The following is a 22,025-nucleotide window of genomic DNA, read 5'->3' as shown; positions in this document are numbered from 1 at the left end:
AAATTTCCTTTGCTGGAATGCTTGCCAAAGTAAAACAAAAAGAGGTATTGCATGTTTTATTCTACAGTGCAGTGGTAAAGGGCACGCCCTAGTACGGAGAAATGTCCCAACAGGAACTATGTTTTTGAAATAAATTAATTGAGTGTGTTGGATTTATCTGGTTATGTTTTTTCATGAAGGGATAGCTGGATGAAAGTGTGCCAGTGCCATTCAAGGCTGCCTTTTCAGTGACTCGGTGAGAGCATGCTTCAACTGCAGCCTGTGTTATCAGTTTGTTTTGCATGAGTTGGCACTTAAATTCTCTGGAAGTAATGTTCAAAGGTCTTTCTCAAAGCTAAACTTTTCCATGGTAGGGAAAGAAACGTCGTGGGCGAGGAGCGCGTGACTGAAACATTTCTGCAACAAGTTTGATTACAAGCATTAAATGTAAATTACTACATCTGTAAGCCTTTCCTATTCCGGCACGTTTTGGCACTTTTACTGTGCAATGGTTAAGTAATCGTGCATAGACATATTTGCTTACTTACGTTTTGGCACTCAAAAGCATTGTTTCAAGCAATGAACCATCATAAGGTTTGTAATTTCCATTCTTTTTTTGAGAAAGTTTTGTGAAAATATGACAAACGGCGCCAAAGTAATAGGCATATTAAAAAAAAATCCTATTGAAAAGTGGTCTTAACTATAACTACCCATTCCTCTTGCCTTCCATTGTCCACTGGTATTAACGCAAAAGTACCTAGACACACTTAGATGTCTGCAGCAGGTCCATTCAACATTGCTGCTGGACTGCTAGACTGGGGCAACAACTATGTGCTGCTCTTCTAGTCCAAGATTTAAAGGTGATTTCCACTGTGTATGGATTACCAGTCTTCCCGCTTAGTACATTCCCAACACGCGCACTAATGTATTAATTCCCCTTTGCTTTATGTATTCCCTGTTTATTTTCTTCTTCCTTTGCAAAGAACAGAGCTGTGCAGACATTTTATAATATATAATTGTATGATTTACCAGCAGACTGCCGTCCTCTCGCACTTTGGGAATTTCCCAAGCTCGGGAGATCCTCTCCATATTTTACTGTTCATTCATAATTCCTTAGCAAACTGGAATTTCCCTGGCATCGTAATGTCAGAAATAACATACGCCGCACGTGGTGAGATCGGCTGCCCAGCCGGAATTTTTTTCGTCTGAGTTGTGCAGTGCTTTGAAACGGGATACCTAGAGGGCACGGGGGGGCCCGTGCCTGCCGCAGAAGGCATGTGAGGGAGGGGGAGGATCGTTCGGGACGTCACCGACTGCAGAATGATGTTCCCGCGGAACCGAGAGCTGTCTTCACTTTCGCTGTGTGTGTACTCTCCAGTTCACGTGCCTCAGAAGTCCACACCAACCCTGCAATTCTGTGCAAGAACTGGCCATGCTTTTCATCGGAACTTTCTTTCTCGTTCTCCTGCTGCAGCTACCGCCCCATGCCCTGCAGCAGTCAACAGTGCAGCTGAACGGCAACGGCTACGAGAATGTGGTTATTGCTATCAACCCTGGCGTACGTGAAAATGAAGATATTCTCGCAAAAATTAAGGTAAGGCGAGGATGCTACTTCTTCCAACGGCATATCCTCACTGGGTATATTTTAACCGTTCACATCAAATTTAGAAGGGCTCCGAGCGCCATAAGTCTTTCCTGAATTAAATGTATGAGGCCACGACCTACCACTAACGTAAAAGGCAGTACATAGTATTTCTTTTTGATGACTGGTACATTTTAATGTCAAAGTAATTTTTATTCGTAACGATAGAAGGTGGCAAAACTCAAGGGTAGATTTACAAGACCCTTGCGTCACTTTTAACATGGGAAAAGTGGCGCAAAAGTGGCGTAAGGGGCTTGTAAATCTGCCCCTCAGTGCGTATATTATATCCTCAGCATTTCAGCTGTGATTTTAATCAATTTGACAGACAACTTGTGTATTGTAGCGCATTTCCATGATTGAAGGAACTGCTGTTTTGTGACGTCCATGTTAGCTAAATGACAAACGTCAGCATAATATCCTTACTTAAGTTTTTGTGGCGGGTGTTATAAAGAGTTGGAGGTAGGTTGCAAGTTGCAGCTTCAACGAGCACTAACTTTGCCATCAACAATTCAACATGCCTTTTATGCTGTTTTTTTAAAGCCCATGCGTATTACACAAAACTACAAGTCACATCATGCAAAGTGATGCTGTGTGCAACGTCAGGAGTGACTGGACATGTCAGACAAAACACCGAGCCTCCCAGCTGTGTTCAGAATGACACACTTATTAGGTATACAAAGGATGGCGGGTGTGGAGCATGATTTTTAGAGAGGACAGATGGCTGCAAGGTTTAGAAATGTTCAGACAAGTCTACTTTTCATTTATCTAATAGTATTACAAGATGCCGTGCCAGTGCAGGGAGCAGTGGTGCATGTTTACAAAGTGTCTAGCGATTTGAAAGCAGCACGTTTAAGACCATTAAAAAGCGTGCCTTGAACTTTACATCAGGGGTCACACAACCTAGCTTTTTCTACAGAATGTCACACCCTGTCGTTAGATCCCTGCACCATGAAAGTAGGAATGTGCCGCCCTTTCTTATCCTGTTTAGGATTGCATTCTAGGATTGCTTAGGGTCAAGACCAGGCTTGCTCTTGCATCGGAATTGGCTTCATTCGCTGATACACCTGTCTGGAATTGTATTTTTTTCTTTTTCCAGTTTGAAACTACAATTTTGACTCGCTCGAGCAAAAAATTGTGTTATGATGAATCCGAAGGGTTGCCAATACACCCATCTCTTTGGCACGGAAGAAATGCGCTCCCACTTGTACTTCATGAACGTTTGCACATCTCCGTAGAACAGAACAGGGTAGATTTACTGCGGAATACAAGGGAGGCGAGAGATTTTGTTTATTTGTGGAGGTGGGCGCGGCTTTGAAGGAATCTGAGGCCCTTTAACTTACTTCCGCCCCGTTCCCACACAAAAAAGCTTTTGAGGCTGCTGCCGATGTCCATTCCTGGCCAGAGTATAAAACCTCCCCAAGACTTTCCGTTTGCTATGCCCCCAAACTCTGGAGTTGGAGCCTGTGGTCTTTGCAGTGGTTTCCATTTAACTTCCTGTAAACGTTGTGATGTCGGCTCTTCGCTGGGTGACTGTGTGAAGGAATCTGCTATCATGTGGCACTGTATGAGCTTCCACGTCTGGTGCAGGAAGGAGACACCCAGCCCTGTCAAGTACCAGCCATTAGGCGTTAGACTAACGCATTTCAGTTTGTTGGTCCGCATCACTGCAGTGAAGTTCAAAGTCAAGCACAGGGCCGGTCCTAGAACTTCTGGGGCCCCGGGCGAAAGGGAAGATGTGAGGCCCCCCTAATTTGCATGTAACATCCAGTCGCGGCCGGCATGATGCGCGGGAGGGGGGTATCGTGGGGGTTCGCGGGCGGGTAATTTAAAAAAAAAAGCTTACCTTCCCAGGTCTCACGTTGTCTCTGCTCCTGACCTGCTCTCCTGCTTTCCTGCCTCTTGCAGGAACAGGAAGCAGGCAGCCTCCCTCCCCTAAGCCAATCACAAGGCTGCAATGGCAGTATTGTGATTGGTCGGTACGCCGACAAGCCAGGCGCCTATGGGGAGGCATTTTCTCCATGTGGGGTGCATTGCAGTCTACATGTAGAAAGGACAAAGTGCTCATGACTGGTTTGGTTGGCCCCGGTAGGCCGACCAAACAGTCAGCGCCCTTAGCAGTGGACAAGCCACTCCTCCCCTGCCCTAAAGCAGACCCGCCCGTCCCCAACCAAACACTTCTGCTTTCTGCTTTCTCGCAACGATCGTTCCTTGTAAGCCCACATTAGGTATTCACAACCAAACAGTCAGGCAAGCAAGACCAAGAAAGTATGTTTAATGAAGATGCTTCAGCTCTGCTCTCTATTTTCATGACCCTGCAAAGCCTTCTGCTGAGCGATGCCAGCAAGAGCAATCACCATCAGAGTAAAACCTGGAACCAGATAATTCTGACTAATTTCCATAGCACCCCCCTGTGTTAAGGGTAGGGTCTAGTACACTACGAACTCAGAAGCCCAACACATATGATGGGGTCTCCGTTTCTACCTATACAATAGAACACTACCCCTTCCCAACATGGCGCGCACTGTAGGTGTAAAATCGTATAGACTCACGCTCTTTCCCTTTTCCACACACCAGAGGCACCTGGTTGGCCGCGTCGTTCCTTTACGTCACCTGGGACACGCCCCCACAACACTTCCCCTTCGATTGGAAACGCTCCTTACTTAATGGCGGCGGGTTCCTCAGAACGCTACCAGCTGTTCTGCGTGTCGTTACACGCCGGAGTGTGGGGGTAGGTTCCGACAGGCATTGGTCTCGCGCTATCCAGGTAAGCCCGTGTGTTTGAAATATTACCCCTTTTTTCACCTCCGACGGACCCTCTAGCGAGGCCGTGTGGGTCTCGGTCGTCCACCACCCTGCGGTGACTGTGGGCTGCCTCCGTCCGGTCTGTCGGCGCTGTTTGGCGGGGCCCGCGGTATCACCACGTGACTTGGCACCCGCTGGCCTTGGATATCACCAAGTGGACAATAATTCCGGCCCTGGGGGCTGAGCTTGCCACGCCCGTGGGTGCCATCTACAGTGGTACTGGACTCACACTCCCCCGATGCCTATGGCCTCTAGCGGAGGTGTACTATGGTTCGGGTGTTGCGTGTGGCGTCGGTATGCGGCGCCGCGACTGAGGTCGAGTGGTATGCCTCACGAGCACTTGCAGCCTGGTGGGACAGGACTCCATGCGGGCTGCTGGTCGGCCCCATACTCCTCTCTGTCCCTCAACTGGGTGTCTTAACCCTTCCTTGTTCCCCCTTATAGGTAATTACCTCGAAGCACAGGCCCCACAAGGACAGTCTGCGTGGACATACATATGGGTTGTTAGGGTAAGATACCATTTTAACCAATCTCTCCATACCCCTGAATCGGGATAGAATGGCCCCTCATCTTCGCTATACTAACCTACTAAGTCTGGGTCATCAAAAGGAACCAGACCAACAGTTTGAGTTAGTAATTAGACATACATATACTTGGTTGTCAAAAATGCAATAAGCAATTCGAGTCTCCCTCTCTCTCTTTCTCACGGTTGCACTTCTAGACTTTCTTATACCTGGATGATCACTGATGCCCGGTTGATGTGTCTAGACTTTGGAAAGCTGTGACATGCAAGTAATTAGCGTGTACTGTTTTGTATATAATACTGTCTTTTATCCCCCTAGGTCTGACTTTTACGTAGGACCATCAGCCTGCTCTGGGTATTGACCGACCAGGTTGTATTTTGTATACACTTTAGCCCATTCTGGGCCCCTTATTAGTTTATGAGCACAATTTGGTCCTGAAGAATTGCCTATAGGGCATGAAACATGTTGACCACAGATGAGGGTTGAATGAGACCATACTACTTTGACTTTGGTGCTCGGTACCCCTCCTTTCACCTTTTAATAAGGCGGTTAGCCACGCGAATAAAGTGTACTTAGTGGACTAACTAACCTTTTTTAATACACCTTCCCTTGCTCACTACTTCACTTTTCTAGGCCCCTCACACGCACCCATCTACGGCAAGGAACAAAAGATCTCCACAAGAGTGTAACACCCTGTGTTACCCGTCAGGCATTGCAGTGCCGGCTTGACGTTGGAGCAGGAAGCCGGTGATGAGGCAAGACAACCATAGGGCTGAATGAAATAAGTCATTCAGCTTTTCAGTTGTGTGAGGTTTCCTAGTTCCGACAAGGGACCCCCACGGGTTCCCTGACTGTCACTTCCGCTAATTTATCCAGAGAGAGACTCCGTTGCAAACTTAGCATTACTCCTTGGGGAACTTTGTACAATTTCTTGGTCATGTATCCTTAGGACAGGTACACTGGACCCCAATAAACATTGTCCTTTTATTTCCCCTCTTGTTGTTCACACGTAAAACCTGGAATTCACAGAAAATAGGCCTGTGCCCAGAAGAAAGTATGTACAGAGCACCCAAGTGGAGTATGTTTATACAATATTCCAGAATTTGATATTTCTGGAATCTGTAAAGCCCTCCCCCTAGGATACTGGTACATTACCTAAACGCCATGCAGTATGCACTGCACTCAGCACTCAAATTAATATAAAGGTTTCAGAAAGTTGCCTATCGAAATATTTTAGATGGATTACCCATCATTAATGTACGTAACTTTTGTGAAACTAAATCTGTATGACCGGAAATTGCTTCTCAGCGTTTCTGGAATATTAAGTAAATGAAGTGCAAAGAACAGACTGCCACTACAGACAACACGGGACATTATACGCAGTGCCCCAAAGAGCTGCAAAGGCCTCCAAACTCATCATATGTGTAACACTCTATGTGTAGCACTATTAGGATTCAATCTCTAGCCAGCATGAATTTGCATTTGTAGGCTTGCGCAGACACCACAGAAATGCCGAATGCCGATTGTACGGTTAGGTACGTGCAACACAACAGAGTGTGGAGAACGAGGGCTGGCTGGTAACTGAAAAATAAACACACACATGACACACACTCGATATTAATTTGGACTGAAGAATGCACTGTGCTGTGCTCACTAGTCTGCGCAGCGCTTTTCCCCAGGCCATGATAATCATTTATTATTCCCGCAACTGCGGGGCCGGCGGTGGGACCCCCCTGAGCCTGAGGCCCTGGGCAGCTGCCCATACAGCCCATGGCTAGGACCGGCCCTGGTCACGCATCTAGCTGTCAAGCCAGAGCACTGTTAGGTGCACTGTCAGAAAGTCAGGTTGCAGTGCGCGGTCCGTGCTGCTTGCGGCTGGCTCAAGAGTGGCTGGCTCAAGCAGGCTGTGAGGCTACAATGTAACAAGATTCACTGCCCCGGCAATGCATTCATATTCACTGTGATGTGCTGTTGCGTGATGGAGGGAGCTATTCTTTAAAATGGCCAATCGCTACTGCCGAGGGAGACAACCAGGAGAGGACAGACTCACTCACTCTCTGTATCACTGACTCACGCATTGGCGGGCAGGCCAGGCCAACCTTGACTTGAAGTTTGTCAGTGGTGAGTGTGCCCAGTCGCCGCTGCTCACACGTTGCGTCTGTTGACTCAGTCAGTCAGACAGTGCTGTGTGTGGCACTCAAGTCTGTGGACCTGCCGGTCCTGACACAGACCGCTGCTGCCAGAGCGTGGTGCCTCACAGGCAGCCTGCTCTAGTGCAGAATGCTGGGGCGTGGCCAGCGAGAAGTCGTCGACTCGACTCCTGAAGGACTGCTGTTGTGCCCGTGCTGGACCGGAAGTCGTCTCGGCCATGTGGCTCGCCTCCAGACCGGCACTGCACGGTAATAGTATGTGTCCCTACAAGTGCCTCTCCTACAAGCCTTATTTAGGGGCTTGTGTAAATAACATGCAGCCTGGTTTAGGTTACAGCCTCAGAGGTCTGGGGCGTGCGCCTTCATGGTTACACATTTGTTTCATAGCATGTTCAGGTTACAAGGGCACTACTGTGCCCTTCCATTCTTGCTAATTTGCAGAAGTTTTAAGATCTTCATACAGTTTCTCGTTGGTCAAATGGGTGTAACTTCTGATATTTATGTGTTTCCCTCGTCTTCATTGCTTGATTTTGCTCACAAGAAAAGGGTCACTCATGGTCATTCAATGTCACTCATAATTACACTGAAATTATGAAAATGTCACTCATAAACAATCTGAAATCTTGACAGCTATGGGCACCCTCTTCACAGTGGCCTTTGAATCACTCCAGGAGACTGTGGGTAGTGCACAAATGGCCTTGATGTGTATGCAAGTGAGCAGCAAAGGACATGAGAGACACTATCCAATTAGGGTGACCTTTGTTATGGGGGACCACTGAGTACAACACCCTAAACTGAAGTCTTATCAGTTCACATGAGCATCCACTCAGATAGGCGTGTGCTCGTTTACAAGAACAGGGCTAATAATCCTGTAGTGGAGTTGGGCTATAAAATCGTGTTGAATAACCCATACTTTTCACCCACTTTTACTGTGTACCAGGTACAACCTTCTGTTAAAGCAATAGAAGCACATATTGTTTTTTTGAATAAATTTTTATCATCCACAGCTATTGTGAGATGGTTGTCAAGTTCTTTAAACTCAGTCACTTCTGCAATGATAGTGTACTTGGCAATGATCTAGGCCCGATCAACAACAAGGAAGGTGACTTCCAGGGAGCAATTAAAAATGTCCGCGACTAGAAACCATTGGGTTGTCTGCGTGGACTTCTCTTGATTTCTACTTTTGTGTAATGCCACTCTGTTCTCACTTAACTTTCCTTAATGAGTGCGTCTGTATATTTCTGATATTTTTTACATAGACCAGTTAACTACTATTAGTACTTTTTTTTAAATAGTACAGGGTACTTTGTTAATTAAATGTCTAGATGAGGATAAGCGACAATGAATGCCTAAAATGGTTGCGGTAAATGACTGTAACGAGCGCAGCTCGCTGGCAGTGGTGGAATAAGGCGTCAACCTTGAGGCAGCAATAAGTGACACTTGCACACATGCATGACACTTGTCAACAATGGCCTCTAGCGACCATCTGCCTGTTTATTTATCTCCATGGATCCAGCCTGAAAAGGGACCGCCCGCCATAAGGGCGGGGGTCCCATGGCTGCCATTAGGAATGCGCCCACCACAGTTGCAGGCGCATCCTGCATTCCTAACATTGTGGCCGGTGGTGCACTCAGCACCGCCCTCACAATGCCAGGAAGGCATGTTGTGCACTTCCATGCACAACATGGCAGGCCTCGCGTGGTGCCTGCCATGTTGTGCATGGAAGTATGGTACCCCCCATGTGCACCCCCACCCCACCGGAGTCCCTGGGGGCCCGCAACGGGCCCTCCAAGCAGACTCCGCATGCCTTTCTGTGGCGACAATGCCACCAGGGAAAGGCATTTCAAACCCCACATCCTAATATTGCTGGAGGTGTCTTTCAGACACCACCACCATATAGAACCCTTTGGGGGGTCATTTCTGCATGGATGGCGGGCGGATCGCCCCCACCGGGCCGGCTCCGGCGGGGGCGATCCACCCGCCATCCTAATGGGGCCCATTGTGTAGTAGACAGTGCTTTAAATGGGCCGTTCCTGTCCGTTACTGAGTTGCGGCACTTTTCTATTTTGAGAGGGAGAGTACTTGCACTTCTCAAGAGAGACATAATACTTTTAATTGGAGAGTACCGGCACTTCTCAGAAACGAGCAGGTACACTGGTACAGAGTGCCTGCAATCTTCTTTTTCCATTCCAAGCCCTGGTAGTAGATGCCGGGTGGCACTCTACAATGACAATAGTAGAGAGAACAGTAGATGGGGTTGTCTATGTGTGTAGCTATTCTGAATCCACACATTCCATATAGTTGTGCTAGTTACCAGGAGCATTGCATTCATTAATTTATATGGACATGGACAGGCATTAGAGATCAGGCCTGCCTTCAGCTTAAATTGTAAACGTTTTGAAACAAGGTACTCCCCTCAATAAGCCATGTTTTGTCAGGCGCTTTGCTTATCCGAAGAGTTGTCAGAGTAGTAACATTCTGTTGGTTGCATTGGTAATCTCTGGCTGTGGTTGATAGGTAGTTAAATAAGTGTTTGTTTAGCAAGGAGGATGTTGTATGCTGGTTATGTGATGTTTATTAAGGGTTTGGGATGGAGGTTTAGTCTGAAAAGAAGATGAAGTCTGGGTCGGTTAGGATATTGTGGTGATTTATAGATTAAACATATAAATGGTGCTAAATGCACTCTTCTTTCCTTCATCATCTGTGCCAGCAGGGCAGTCATAACATGCATTTACAATGCAATGGTCTCAGCATTATTAAAGGTAGAGCTATTGGCATTGCTCATGACTTATTTTGGTTAAAATCATAAATAAATGGAATTGTCATTTACATTGCCAATAGCTTAATAGTTAAATAAATGGCATTGTCATTTACAATGCCAAAAGCTTAATCGCTCGCAAATGCTTGACCTATTCCATTTACACCCACACAGAGCCACACACACACACATACAGAGCCACCCACACAGAGTCATTCACATAGAGCCACCCACACACACAGAGCCACCCTCACACAGACAGGAGAGCTTCAACCACCATTGACCATGATCATCACAACTAAAGAATGACCCAAAAAATTTCGGCTAGCCTACAGAGGTGTGCAAAGCTCACGGACAGCCCTTCTAGCCTGCAAAGCCAGAGCAAAAGCATTATCTATAGTACCCTTCCTGTAACAAAATCATGTTTGATAAGATGGGAGAATGTCCTGGTATGTGTCTGCTGTTCCCCACAATATTATTTTAGAGTAATTTGGGCGTTGGTATCCAGGGGTGTGATAATACAATAGTTATTTGGGCAACCCAGACTTCACTTCTTGAACAATGGCGCCAAAACTGAAGCACATCAAGAGTTGGCGTTGTGGTCCAACCTGATGTCTAAAGAGGAGATATTAAAGCAGCTCAGTTTCACAAATTGCATTTGAAAAAAACAGAAACCAGCATCCAAATATAAACTCAAGCAGTAAATGCCCTGGCAGGTTTCAAGAAGCCAATTATTTTTGTAACTTGTTTAATGTCTTTTGAATATTCTGTACCACTCAGCTGACCTGGTGCTCTGAGTCACCATGTAAGAGTGGATCCTGAGCAGCAGCTTTCTTCACTTTTTCATCCTCAAACTCCACCCTCCTTTGTTGGACGGCAAACCATGGGTCTGAAGTTAACCGGTATACTTTTTCCATTTTCTCTTTCTTTCATTCTGCTCAGCCAATCATACTCTAGGTCATCCCACCAATACTGTATTTTAGCCACATTTCACTTTGCCAAGAAAAGACAGTGTTGCAAAATCTAACTTTGAGTGTTATAAGAGAAATCACTTTTTTGCAAATTGTTTACATAACATTTCTCTTTCCCCCTCAAAAACCTTGAACTATACCAACTTCCGCTTTAGTTATCTTTCTTTATGCATGCTAACATGGCCTTATCAGTATCACTCCAGCAGACTACAAAGCCACACAATACCTCTGGTACTAGTGTGTGATGCAGGCTATGCACTTAACCCCTCTATTTGCATTGTGTATAGGGCAGTGCACCAGCATTGCTGTTGTTTAAGCCTATGCTATTGGCTTGGCCTCATACATTAAGTTGTTTAAAAGGCATTTAAAGACAAATCTCCTCAAAAGATACACTGCATCCTTTAATTGACTGGCGGTTAACCACGTCTTTCAGTCACTTCCTGTTTAAGCTACCATACAGTGCTTCTATGAGCCATTTCCTTCATCTAAACTGACAATGCCAATACGGAGTTAACACGTGAACCTCAGAAGTTTCTTTACAAATAGAGCCACCAAGCTTTCTGCCCCAACATAAGGCCATGCTTGACACAAAGCTTTGCAGTACAAGTGCTGAAAAATGGGAGGTGGCAGTTACATCTATATGCAATGCCATGTAAAGTATTGTGTCTCCTAAAGCCAGGGATCTTTCAATAATCTGAGTAGGAAGTCAGTAACCAGTAAGCCAGGCATATCAATCCACCATTTTAGCTTTATTACATCTGAATTATGGTTCTTGATCATAAATGTGTTTCAAACGAAAGGTTGTTTGGAGGCAGAGCTTGTTGACAAGAGCTTCGTTTAAAATTGTCACTAACAATGATAAGGAATTTGCCTGCATGTATGGGCAGCGTTCAGGGCTCCAGGTCTGAAAAACACTTAATCGACCTCTTTCTTTGCCAGTATGTAGGAGAAATCACGTTGCTCTTTGTGAACTGTTTAGGGGTCTCCAATCTACTTACGTTCAATGCAAATCATCCTGAGCTACTATTATCGTTAGTGTTGTTAATAGTGACTACATCAGACAACAATACATTAGTGTTCTTTGACTTTGTCAATTTGAGGTGCCTCTACATGGATAATACATAACAGCCATAGCTTCAATACCAAGGTAATATTACGAATAATCTCCAATATTGTATAATTCATCATTCAAATATTAGATTTAAGTATACTTTGGAAACTATGAGTTCTCAAAAGACACACATTTTTGTCTCAAAAACACACTTTTCTATTTTGATATACATATATTAACCCAACCAAGAAAAAGCTTCTGATTTAGTAGGCTGGGCTGCATACAGGAAAGCTACTCAGACGTAGCTGGAGAGCTACCAGAAGCCCACGAGCTGCTGGTTGGAGAAGCCAGGTTTAGCATGTTTTTTTATTTAACAGACTCACAGAGCACACCACCACTCGAAGGAGCTTAGCCGCTTTAAATAGATTTTAATAGCATACGTTTCAATATGGGAACATGTTGTATGGTTAACTATGTTAATTCCGCTGTCATCGCTAGAACAGTGGCTGCAGTGAGTTCCAGTATCACTTGTGGTCAATAAGAATACCCCAGTAACTGTAGTTATCACCTGTCTCCAGTTTGTAGCTCCCCAGGTACCATCTATGCTGCATAGTCCACAATACATGACCTTGATTTAGTTCATATCAACAGGTCAATTGTTCCCCAAGACATAGGCAATCAAATGGTTCAACCCTCCTTTGGGCCCACCTGCCGAGTCAAGAAGCTGAGTGTTTTCTGCTACAGTAAACTTAGATAATGCAGGCCTACTTGTCAAACCTAGGAGGGAAGCAAACTTTCCCCATCCCCTGCCCCACATGACTGATCTATATTAATGAGGAAAGGCACCAGTACACATCCATGCCTGACATCTTGACAGCTATGAACAGGCTTCAACATATACTATTCTAATTTGGGCCCAGGCTTATGGTATAGTTCACTAAAGATATGGGCAAGCCATCTTAGAGCACTCTAAAGTAACATTTTAAACCATATATGGGCTCAGTAGACAGTATAAAGACCATGGAAAGGCAACATGTTCACAAAAGATCATTTTCTGGTTCATGGCATTGAAGCTTGTAAATTCTGAGCAATTGTTCCTGTACGAATGATCCACGGGGCTTAACCCCCGCAGACACAGTTATTGGTGCTCAAATCGAGTTGAGGTTCTCTGTGTTAATCCGGTATTTATTCATAAAAGACGTATATCGAAACCTATGAGGAAGGTGCTTATACTCATTGTTGAAGTGTGTGTTTTTACGCTTGCCGGGTGGAGTGGCCCTTTTTCCTCCCCTATTTTGGGGCAGTATATCTGGCAGGTCCTGATGAAGGTGGCATTTCTTCAACGTGCAGTCACCGAAACGCATCGACCACGGCCTTTATAACATCCTGCTATTGTGCAGTTTTTGTCTTTGGTCACCCCAGTTACTTTGTCATTCTGTAATTGTGTTCCCCAGATATATTATGTATGTGAAGGTGTGCCTGGGTATGTGTGAGTTGAGTTTGATTGGGTGGTTGTTATGTTTTTGGTTGTCTCTTCCCGGGTTTTCATGATTTGATCATATGTACTGTGTTTCCTATTCATGTTGATTTGTGATTTAATCATGTTGAAATATGATATCTGCAATAATATTTATGGATTTGTATACATTATGAAAAAGTGTTTTACAAAATGAAATGAAAAATAAAATTGTATATTTTTCAGTAATGTTGGTAATATTTTTCTAGTGGGTTCACACTTTATCCTTGGCGCCCTCAGGCGGCTTCTGGGAATAATTCCTGTTTATAAATAACTTCAGTCACAAGGGAGTTCTTTCTTTAGGTTTAATTTTTTCCCCTCTTCTCCCTGACCTGGTATTGCATATTTAGAGGGGTCCCCTACTTTTTCTACCCCGTCAGTTCCCACCACAACTTGGGAGGAATGAAAGGGCCCAGTAGCAAGCATCCTTAGGTGAACCTATAATCCCTTGTTGTATTTCCCTCCTCTAGAGTTCCCATTGGTATTCAAAGCTAAACATTTATTTCTCAGACTTTTAATTATCAGCTACTATAGATTATAGATTTGGCTACGACCACTCAATATTAGCCACAAACTCGGGCAAATCAACCTCTTGTGCTTGAAGAAATTAGATATTGATCGTGCCAATGTTACAATTAAGTTACACACCATTGGTCATTCAGTGGAAATCAGTAAAAAGTATTTGAAAACATTTTTTTTGGGCTGCTAATTACCAGTCTCTACTTTTCTGTATTATTTCACTCTCCCCTTTTGAAATTGCAATCACCTTTCTCCACATTTCTGTAGGAGCATCACTTCTTCTAAAGTAATGAACTGTCTGGTGCATTTTTAATTTCTTTCTTTGTGTAACAAAATCACATTTTGCCAACGTTCAACATGTGTTTCCTAAAACTTAGCTTACAATCTTTCCAAGGCTGATAGGGCCGTGACCTTCTTCTATAGACAGTCAACAATGCCCTTTACCAAAGCAAATTTCAGGACCTTTTCCCATTTTCATTGGTGATTAATGTATCCACATCACAGTTATTTAATATATTCTTTACCAGTTAAATAGATTTGAGCCAATGAATGAAACTGAATCCAGAGCAAAAGATGTCATGCTACTGAGCAGTTAAGGGATTAGTATATTCACTGGAGGCACACATGCACTTCACTGATCCATTTGAATACAGTGACCCGCAAAAGGATATTGGATCTCACCTTGGCTGAGAACGCAGATTTAGCATATGTATCTATATTAATTATGAAAAATGCATATATTATATACTTATAAGCATACATTAACGATCAAGCCATCTTCATGTGCACGGAGGCTGTTCATCTACATATTTTTAAATGGCTCCCAATGTTCATTAGATTATGATTCATCCATGACGTTTCATCGGCATCATCCCAGGCTTTTAGTGGTTACTTAAAGCTACATCATTTCTGATTAAACTGTCAGAAGAACAATCATCTGCTGTATCACCATGGACCTTGCCCAGCCCTGTGCAGTCAGGGAATGCACTCCACCTCGCGTGGTCCTCAGACCTCACCTGCAAAGTCATTCGTCAGACAGATGTCGACGAATATCAAGGGAACATAGCACCATTAAATATACTTGAACATGTGTAGAATACGGGCCATCACCGCTTCTCCCCACGAAAGCAGTGGATCATCAGGCTGCCCCAAAATGGATTGAATAATGTTTCCCACATTCAATCCCAAAAACGAACCCCCACTCCCACTGGCCTGGTGTAAGCTGTATACCACTCTTAAGTGACATAAATGCTGTGTTCTTCTGTTGAGTTGTACTTCTCCATAACATGGGGCATGCTTATGGGAAATTGAGGTTATTTTATTTGGGATTGCCCCTATATCAACGATGGAATTCAACTTTTAAGCTGCATTAATTAGATCTGCAAAATACTACTTACGTATTAGTATTGTTTGCTGGTTCACATATTCTGAAAGCTGTTCTAAGGGTTAAAAATGCTAGTCATTCCATGACTTTACAATAAAGCCCATTGGGCTATCTCTTTGGATTGTGGGGAGGGCTCAGTACAATTGTTGGCATTTTCCTTCCTTATTGAGATGTTTTCAATCAGTGAAAGAATCTGCAGTGTTTGCTCTTTGAAGTGTGTGGTTAAAAAGTGACCCCTAGAGAGAGATCACTTCACCCTTCCGGAGTCAGCTGAGTAATGCTTTAGACTAATAGAGTCGATGTCTGCACCATTAAGTTCTTTATTTTCCCGGAAGTCGAAGCTATGTGATGCCTCGGGCAAAAGAGCTGATTCCCACACAGGCGCATAAGCCGTTTATCAAACCACGCTGCTTTCTATAAGGCACGTGACTGCTGATAATGTAGACTGGATTTCATAGCTATTTTGCTTTCATTTGTTTATATAGGAAGTTATCAAAATATAGCTACCTTTTAAACAATATGCTTCTTAGTTCCAGAATCGTTGCAAGCAGTCTCTGAATATGTAAACAGTCTACACAGAGTCAAGTATAAATATACATTTTCAATGCATATATGCCTTTAAATGTTCAGTAAAACGTATGTCCTATTATCCCATTGCTACTTTATAGGTGATTATTTACAAGGCTCATCTTTTGGAGCACAGGGAAATTCAATTATGTACTTTTTCAGATTTCGTAATAATTCAGATTATAACGCTTAAAAAAAAACTGGTCATATTTCCATAATTAATTCCAAAGCAAAACAATTAATTGAAATTGATTATGTTGTCAAAACAAATATTTCTCCACCTGATTCAGGACCACATAAAGCCTATATGTCCTTATGTATCAATGGATTTCCACATACACATAGTATAGGAATAACCCTCTGATACATAGCCGAGTAAAATATTGAGCATGAATTGCTGTGTAATCTATTTAATTGTATTTATTTTTTAAGATATTTCTAAAGATCGAGCCTAGTTCAGAACTGTGGAGCACATACATAGACAATGTTGAGACTCATATATAGTGTAATAGTGTTTTATACATACCACCACTGATGAAAGACGTAATAGGAGGAAATATAGGACAGTTACAGTAAAAGAGAATAGTGATCCTTAGTCAGCCGCGAGTTAGATCTTTTTGTAAAGCTAAAAGCTTCGGTTTACAGCTTATGTAGTCACAGGCGATGTTCTAAAGTCTTAGTGCAAAGCAGGAGAAGGCTTGTTGAGATGTTTTACTTTATTGGAATTGGGGATTTTGAGGATTAGTCTCCCCCTGTTCCTTCTGTTTTACCCTCGCTCCTTGATTTAGGTTTCTTCTCCAGGTAGTAGGGTATTGGTTGATAGATTATAGTTGCAATGTTGATTCTTGCCTCAAGGGCAAGCCAGTGGTGGGGATTTAGGATGGGAATGATAAGGTGTAATTTCTTGATGTCTGTGATGTCTCTGGCCAGCGCATGAAGTATATAGCTTATAGAAAAGCAGCCGAGGAATTGGGCAGGCCTCCCAGCAGTGTTACCGCCATCCAGGTGAGTGATAATGATAGACTGAACAGTGTGCCTGAAATCTGAGCGAACTTTGGTTTCATGAGTTGGTGCATTTGAGTGCAGGCAGTTTTGGTTAATTTGGCAATATGATCATTTATGTTTTGGTCTCGATGAAGCCCAGCGATTTAATTTTTGATAATCAAGACCTGATTAGTTTTTATCTTTTGAAGAAAACAGCTGACAAAGAAATAAAGCTGTCTACGCACTGCTTTGTCATATAATGATACACACACATCTGAGTTTTGCAATTGAGTGTTTTCAGTCAGAAACTGTTCAGCCCGTAATAAGCCCACCAGTGCATCGCCTGTTGGCCCTGCTTGTGAATGATGCAATAGTGGTCATATCCAGGTCTGGAGGAAAGCAGCCATGTTCAGCTGCTTCCCAGTACAGGCCTAGGAGTAGAGTGACTAAGAGCAACTGAAATCACTAATAGTTCTCCACTGGCAAGCCATCCAGGCCAGTTTTCTTACCAGAGTCCATAGTTTTAAGGGCCTCAACATTATCCCCCTTTGCAACGTCCTGTTCCAATTTCAGCCATTTTTCTAGACGGAACTGCGCCAGGGGAGGTCCAAAATGAGCGGGGCAGACGTCTCCCTATCGAGCGACCCCTAGGTATATATAGGGATTGATAGTAGTTTGCGAATTCTTTAGCGATGCCTATAGCTGATGTGAGTGACCTGCCATCTTCAGTCTTGAGGGTCTGACCAGTTGGGAGACTGTGTCCCGGGTGGCCAGCCAGTATATTAATTTGCTGGATTTATCCCCAAATTTGTAGACTGTCCTTGTATACGTCAGACACAAGTAGCTCTATTAATGTTTAACCAGAATGCAGCGCTTCTGTTTGGTGCTTGGAATATTCCCTTTCCAAGGAGAGGGAATAGATTTCTTGGTCGGTTATCTGATGATATTAGTCTGTGCCTTGCTTTTTAAATAAGATCTAGCTATGCCGTAGATTGTAGCCTTTTCTGTCATCCACAGGGTGTCTGGGGAAGCCACCATACCGCCATTGAGGTCTTAGTATGGCTTTCCCTCCTCAGCCAAATGTCGTGTAAATTGCTTGTCAGCTAAGTGGCAGGATTTGAGTCACCAAATATGGCTGTGTTGATTTGTGTCTGCTGAAGCTGAGCTTAACTGGCGAGTGATCTGGGATGCCCCAGGGTAACATTTGGGATCCCGTCTACAAGGCGAGGCCAGTGACTAGAAGGAGAAAGGAATCAATACATGATAGCGTTTTGTGGGCCCCAGATAGATGGGTGTAGGCACATTGAGTGGGATGCCACAATCTCCACGCATCACATAGGGCAATGGAGTCTACCCAGTGGTGCAGTCCGCTTGGTGTCTGCGTGCCTCCCCCACCATGGCCAGAGGAGTCCAGGTTAAGCGACATAGTATCATTAAAGTCGCTGCTATGACCGTGACCCCCATTATGAGACTCAGCATTTCCTGTCATAGGGTCTCCAGAGTTTTTCTGGGGAGCCCGGGAGAACAGACATACTTTTATTTAGATTATAAAGGTGACCTTCCAGGGAGCCCTCCACAACAATGTACTTCCCGAGTGGGTGGGGCAAAGAGAGGAAACTACAAAGGGGAAGTATTTATACAGGAGGATCGCCACTCTTCCGGATCTCCGGGAATGGCTTGCATGGTAGATTCTATCATACCTGTATTAAGCCAGGAACGGGAATTTAGTCCTCATCAATTGTGTCCCTTGCAGAAGGAGTATCGCCGGTGAGTGGTGCTTAGGAAATTGTAGTACTGTCCCCCATTTTATCTGGTCATTAATACTGTTAGCGGTCCAAGTTATAAGGGTAAATGCATACATAACCACAATGGCAGTGGCAGTCCTCTAAGGTGGAGGAACGTCACCCCACTGCTTTTCAGCAGTGCCAGAATGAATAAAGTGATAATAACAGAAAGTTATTATCATTTAATTTTTTCCTGTTGCTGGCGAAGCAGCTTTGCCAGGCTGGGCCGCTCTGCTGGCAGGGGAGGGGAGGAGTGTTTTTCACTCTCTCAGTGCCATGAATGTTCTCCACCCAGGCTGCATTACAGCCTGGGTGGGGAACATACTGCATTGCAGCATTGTGATTGGGTCAGGGGAGCCTCAGGCTGCATGTTTTCTATTCCATGTTTCGGCCGGAGGAGAGACGCGGCGAGGGAGGATGCAGCGAGGAGGTCAGTTTGATTCTGTTTTTTATTTACCCCTCCTCCCTGTCCCTCCGCCTCCTTGCCCCACCACCACATTTCCTTGCCGGCTGCCACTGCACAATGGGCAATGGTCACCAGAAAGAGTTCACCTGGAATGGCCCAGGTGCACTGCGGGTTGACATTATAATGGGTCTTAGCTGTAAATGGTGCGATGCAAGATAAGTTGAGTGCAGTCAAAAATATGTAGTTAGACAAAAAACTCAGTATTAACTTTAGCAATCAAGAGACTCCTAATAGCCCCTTTTTGGTGCCAGCCACAACCTTCCACACTTTCACACCAGAAGCATCTGTCGCACCTCCCCCCAAAAAACACAAACTGACAACTAAGTGTAATTTCACTGACTGCATCCCTGCAGGATCTGGGTCAACCATATCTAAGGACAGATCTCATGCTGCTGATGCAATCATTCAGTAACCAGAGGATTTGAGGCCTGCTCTGGGGAGAGCGGGCAAAGTCCATTGTGTTGAGTCGTGAGTGGGAGGTGGGGTCCCAATAAGGCTATCGACCTCCAAGTCCGAGGGGTCAGTGCTTGAGAATCAAGCAATCTTATCCTCCTAGAATGCCTGCGGTTACACAACAGTCTCCCTCGGGCATCTTGCTGCCTCCATGTAGACGCTCCTCATGGGAGGAGCTCGTTACACCTAAGAGGGCTCTGCTATATTGCCCAGGTCCAGGTCTCCTCTGGAGATTCAAAGAAAAGGGATTTGGATTCATGGATCATTTTGAGTTTGGCCAGGAAGGAATAACAACATATATTAGAGGCCCATGGCTCTAAGTTGCTGCCTAACCTTTTCATGGGAGTGTCACTGTTGTTGTACCACGAGTGTGTAGACTGGGAAGATCATAATGTGATTCACCTTGAAGTGAAGGTCTCCTACTCTCCATGCCTCTTTTATGATAACATTGTGGTTCCTGTAGTTCAGGAGTTTTGCAATCATAGGGTGTAGGGGCTTCGATGGGGCCGCTTTGCCAAGGAATGGTGTTCTCTCTCTTCAATGAAGTATGTAGACAGCAAGGAGGCAGAGAGCCATGTGGCGTTCCAGGACTCCAGGAATTTCTCCAGGACAGAACTCTCTACTGCCTCCCGAATGCAAACGAAACAGAGATTCCATAGTGGATATCATCCCTCAGCATCCTCTATGTGGTCAGCCATCAGTTTCAACATGTGGGAGAAGTGGAATCCATTTGAGTATTTCCGAGGGGTGTGGCTGATGTAGTGGTCCACTGTAAGCCATTTGGACCATGTGGCCTTCACCCAGGTGGTGAAGGCGGCCAGGTGGGGGGGCTTACATCAAGCCGGGGCCACCACCTGCTGGTCACACCGTTTGGGGGTAAAATAAGTTGATGTGCAGGTCCTGATAACTAGAAGAGCTGCAAACAAAGGTCAGTAGCCAGAAGCATGCCTTGGATAAGCCCTCGTCTTAGCAGCTGCCCCACTGCCCCCAGACATTGTTAGTAAGAATAAACCCACATCAGTACCAACGATCACAGCAATGGAAGCACTGCAGGCGGAAGCTCAGATCGGAGCATCCATCAGCTTGACCTTCCAGGCCCCGTCCTCCCGAAGCCAGGAGATTTTACAAGTGAGTCTAGAGGTGGGAAAACACCAAGAGGGTGTAGTGCCTTGAGGCATTTTTGAACTGTGCCAATACACCAAAGCTATCAATAACAAGAATTCCAGCTTTTCTAGACTTGAGAATGCTAAAACAAGACCCATACATAAACTCAAATTGTCCTATGTTCATGCCTAATTGTTTATTTAATAACGTTTTTCTTTCTACAGGGGATATGACTCTCTATAAGTAAACACTTAGTAATAAACAAACAGAGAGTACGTGTAGGTGAATTGAAGATTCCTATACTATGCAGCTACAGGCAATTCTGAAGGACCATTATACAGTTTGACCAATTCAAATTTCACTCTCACTCACACACTCTCACACACATTAATGCCCAGTCCCAAATTCACACACACACACACACACAATCTCCGTCAAACACTCACTCTCGCTCACTCACCGACTCTCAGAAACTTTTTTTGTTTAATAAATGTGATGCACGAAAACAGAGAGTGGATCATTTATTAATGAAATGTGAGTTCTGTCTGTTGTAGGCCTGCAGAGACTTCTTTGCATACTTCTGAAAAATCACTATTAGGCACTTGTGATGTTTGCACACATAGCGAATGCTGTGTTGTTTAAGAATGATGGACGAATGAACTGTGGAAGCTTAAGTATGACAAAGTCCACCATTACGTTGTGACCTTGGTCCTACTTTACCATTGCTGGATGCAGAAATCAACACTGCGTAAGAGATTTATGCACATTTAGGCATACATAGCACACCACATACATGTATTCAGCAAGCAATAGATGGCCTGGTCATATTATGGCACAAAGAATTGTATTTAGGTGCATAGGACTGTATGGGACAGTAGACACCTGCATTTGCGTTTGCTCTTGTAACAGAACTTGAATTACAACTCCTATCTTGCTGAAAGGGGCAAAAAACCACAATAAAATACAAGGTGGTTTATTGCAAATTGAGCATCCGGCAGCAGGTATCAGTCTGGAAAGGTGGCCACTCGCGGCCCTTGTCCTGCTTGTTGTGGGAAAATGGACACTATTCACGACGTGCAAGGCCTCTTTGTTAGTGGTTGCCACTCATTAGCTGGTAGTTGCAACACACATTCCCATTAGTAAGGGAGCACAACATACCTTCCAAAGTCGGTAACTTCCTTCCACACATCTTTCACTTGTGTAATGCCTGTACTTGTTTTTCACATGTGCAATGTGTGCGTCCCACTTCTAATCTTTAAAAAAAAAATATTTTATTGACATTTTACAATGAACAATAAACAGTACAGTGCAGTATTATGGCAGGGACCATAAATGGTGTATCAAATGCTTATACCTCTGTCACCTCAGTCA

General features: G+C 44.4%; 1 protein-coding gene across 1 annotated transcript in view; it reads left to right on the top strand.

Annotated features, from left to right (window-relative positions):
• The first annotated feature begins 1,080 nt into the window (after positions 1–1,080).
• LOC144755314 (calcium-activated chloride channel regulator 1-like) overlaps positions 1,081–22,025 on the top strand; it is a 157,437-nt gene continuing 136,492 nt past the window's right edge. The window contains exon 1 of the mRNA XM_078644116.1: positions 1,081–1,573. Within this exon, the coding sequence (XP_078500242.1) occupies positions 1,412–1,573 (162 nt within the window). The 5' untranslated portion in view covers positions 1,081–1,411. The remainder of the gene's footprint in view (positions 1,574–22,025) is intronic.

Source organism: Lissotriton helveticus, chromosome 1_1 (genome assembly GCF_964261635.1).
Source record: "Lissotriton helveticus chromosome 1_1, aLisHel1.1, whole genome shotgun sequence".
Classification (NCBI taxonomy): domain Eukaryota; kingdom Metazoa; phylum Chordata; class Amphibia; order Caudata; family Salamandridae; genus Lissotriton; species Lissotriton helveticus.
Note: the sequence above shows the minus strand (reverse complement) of the source record. Positions and strands in the feature narration are given on the sequence as shown.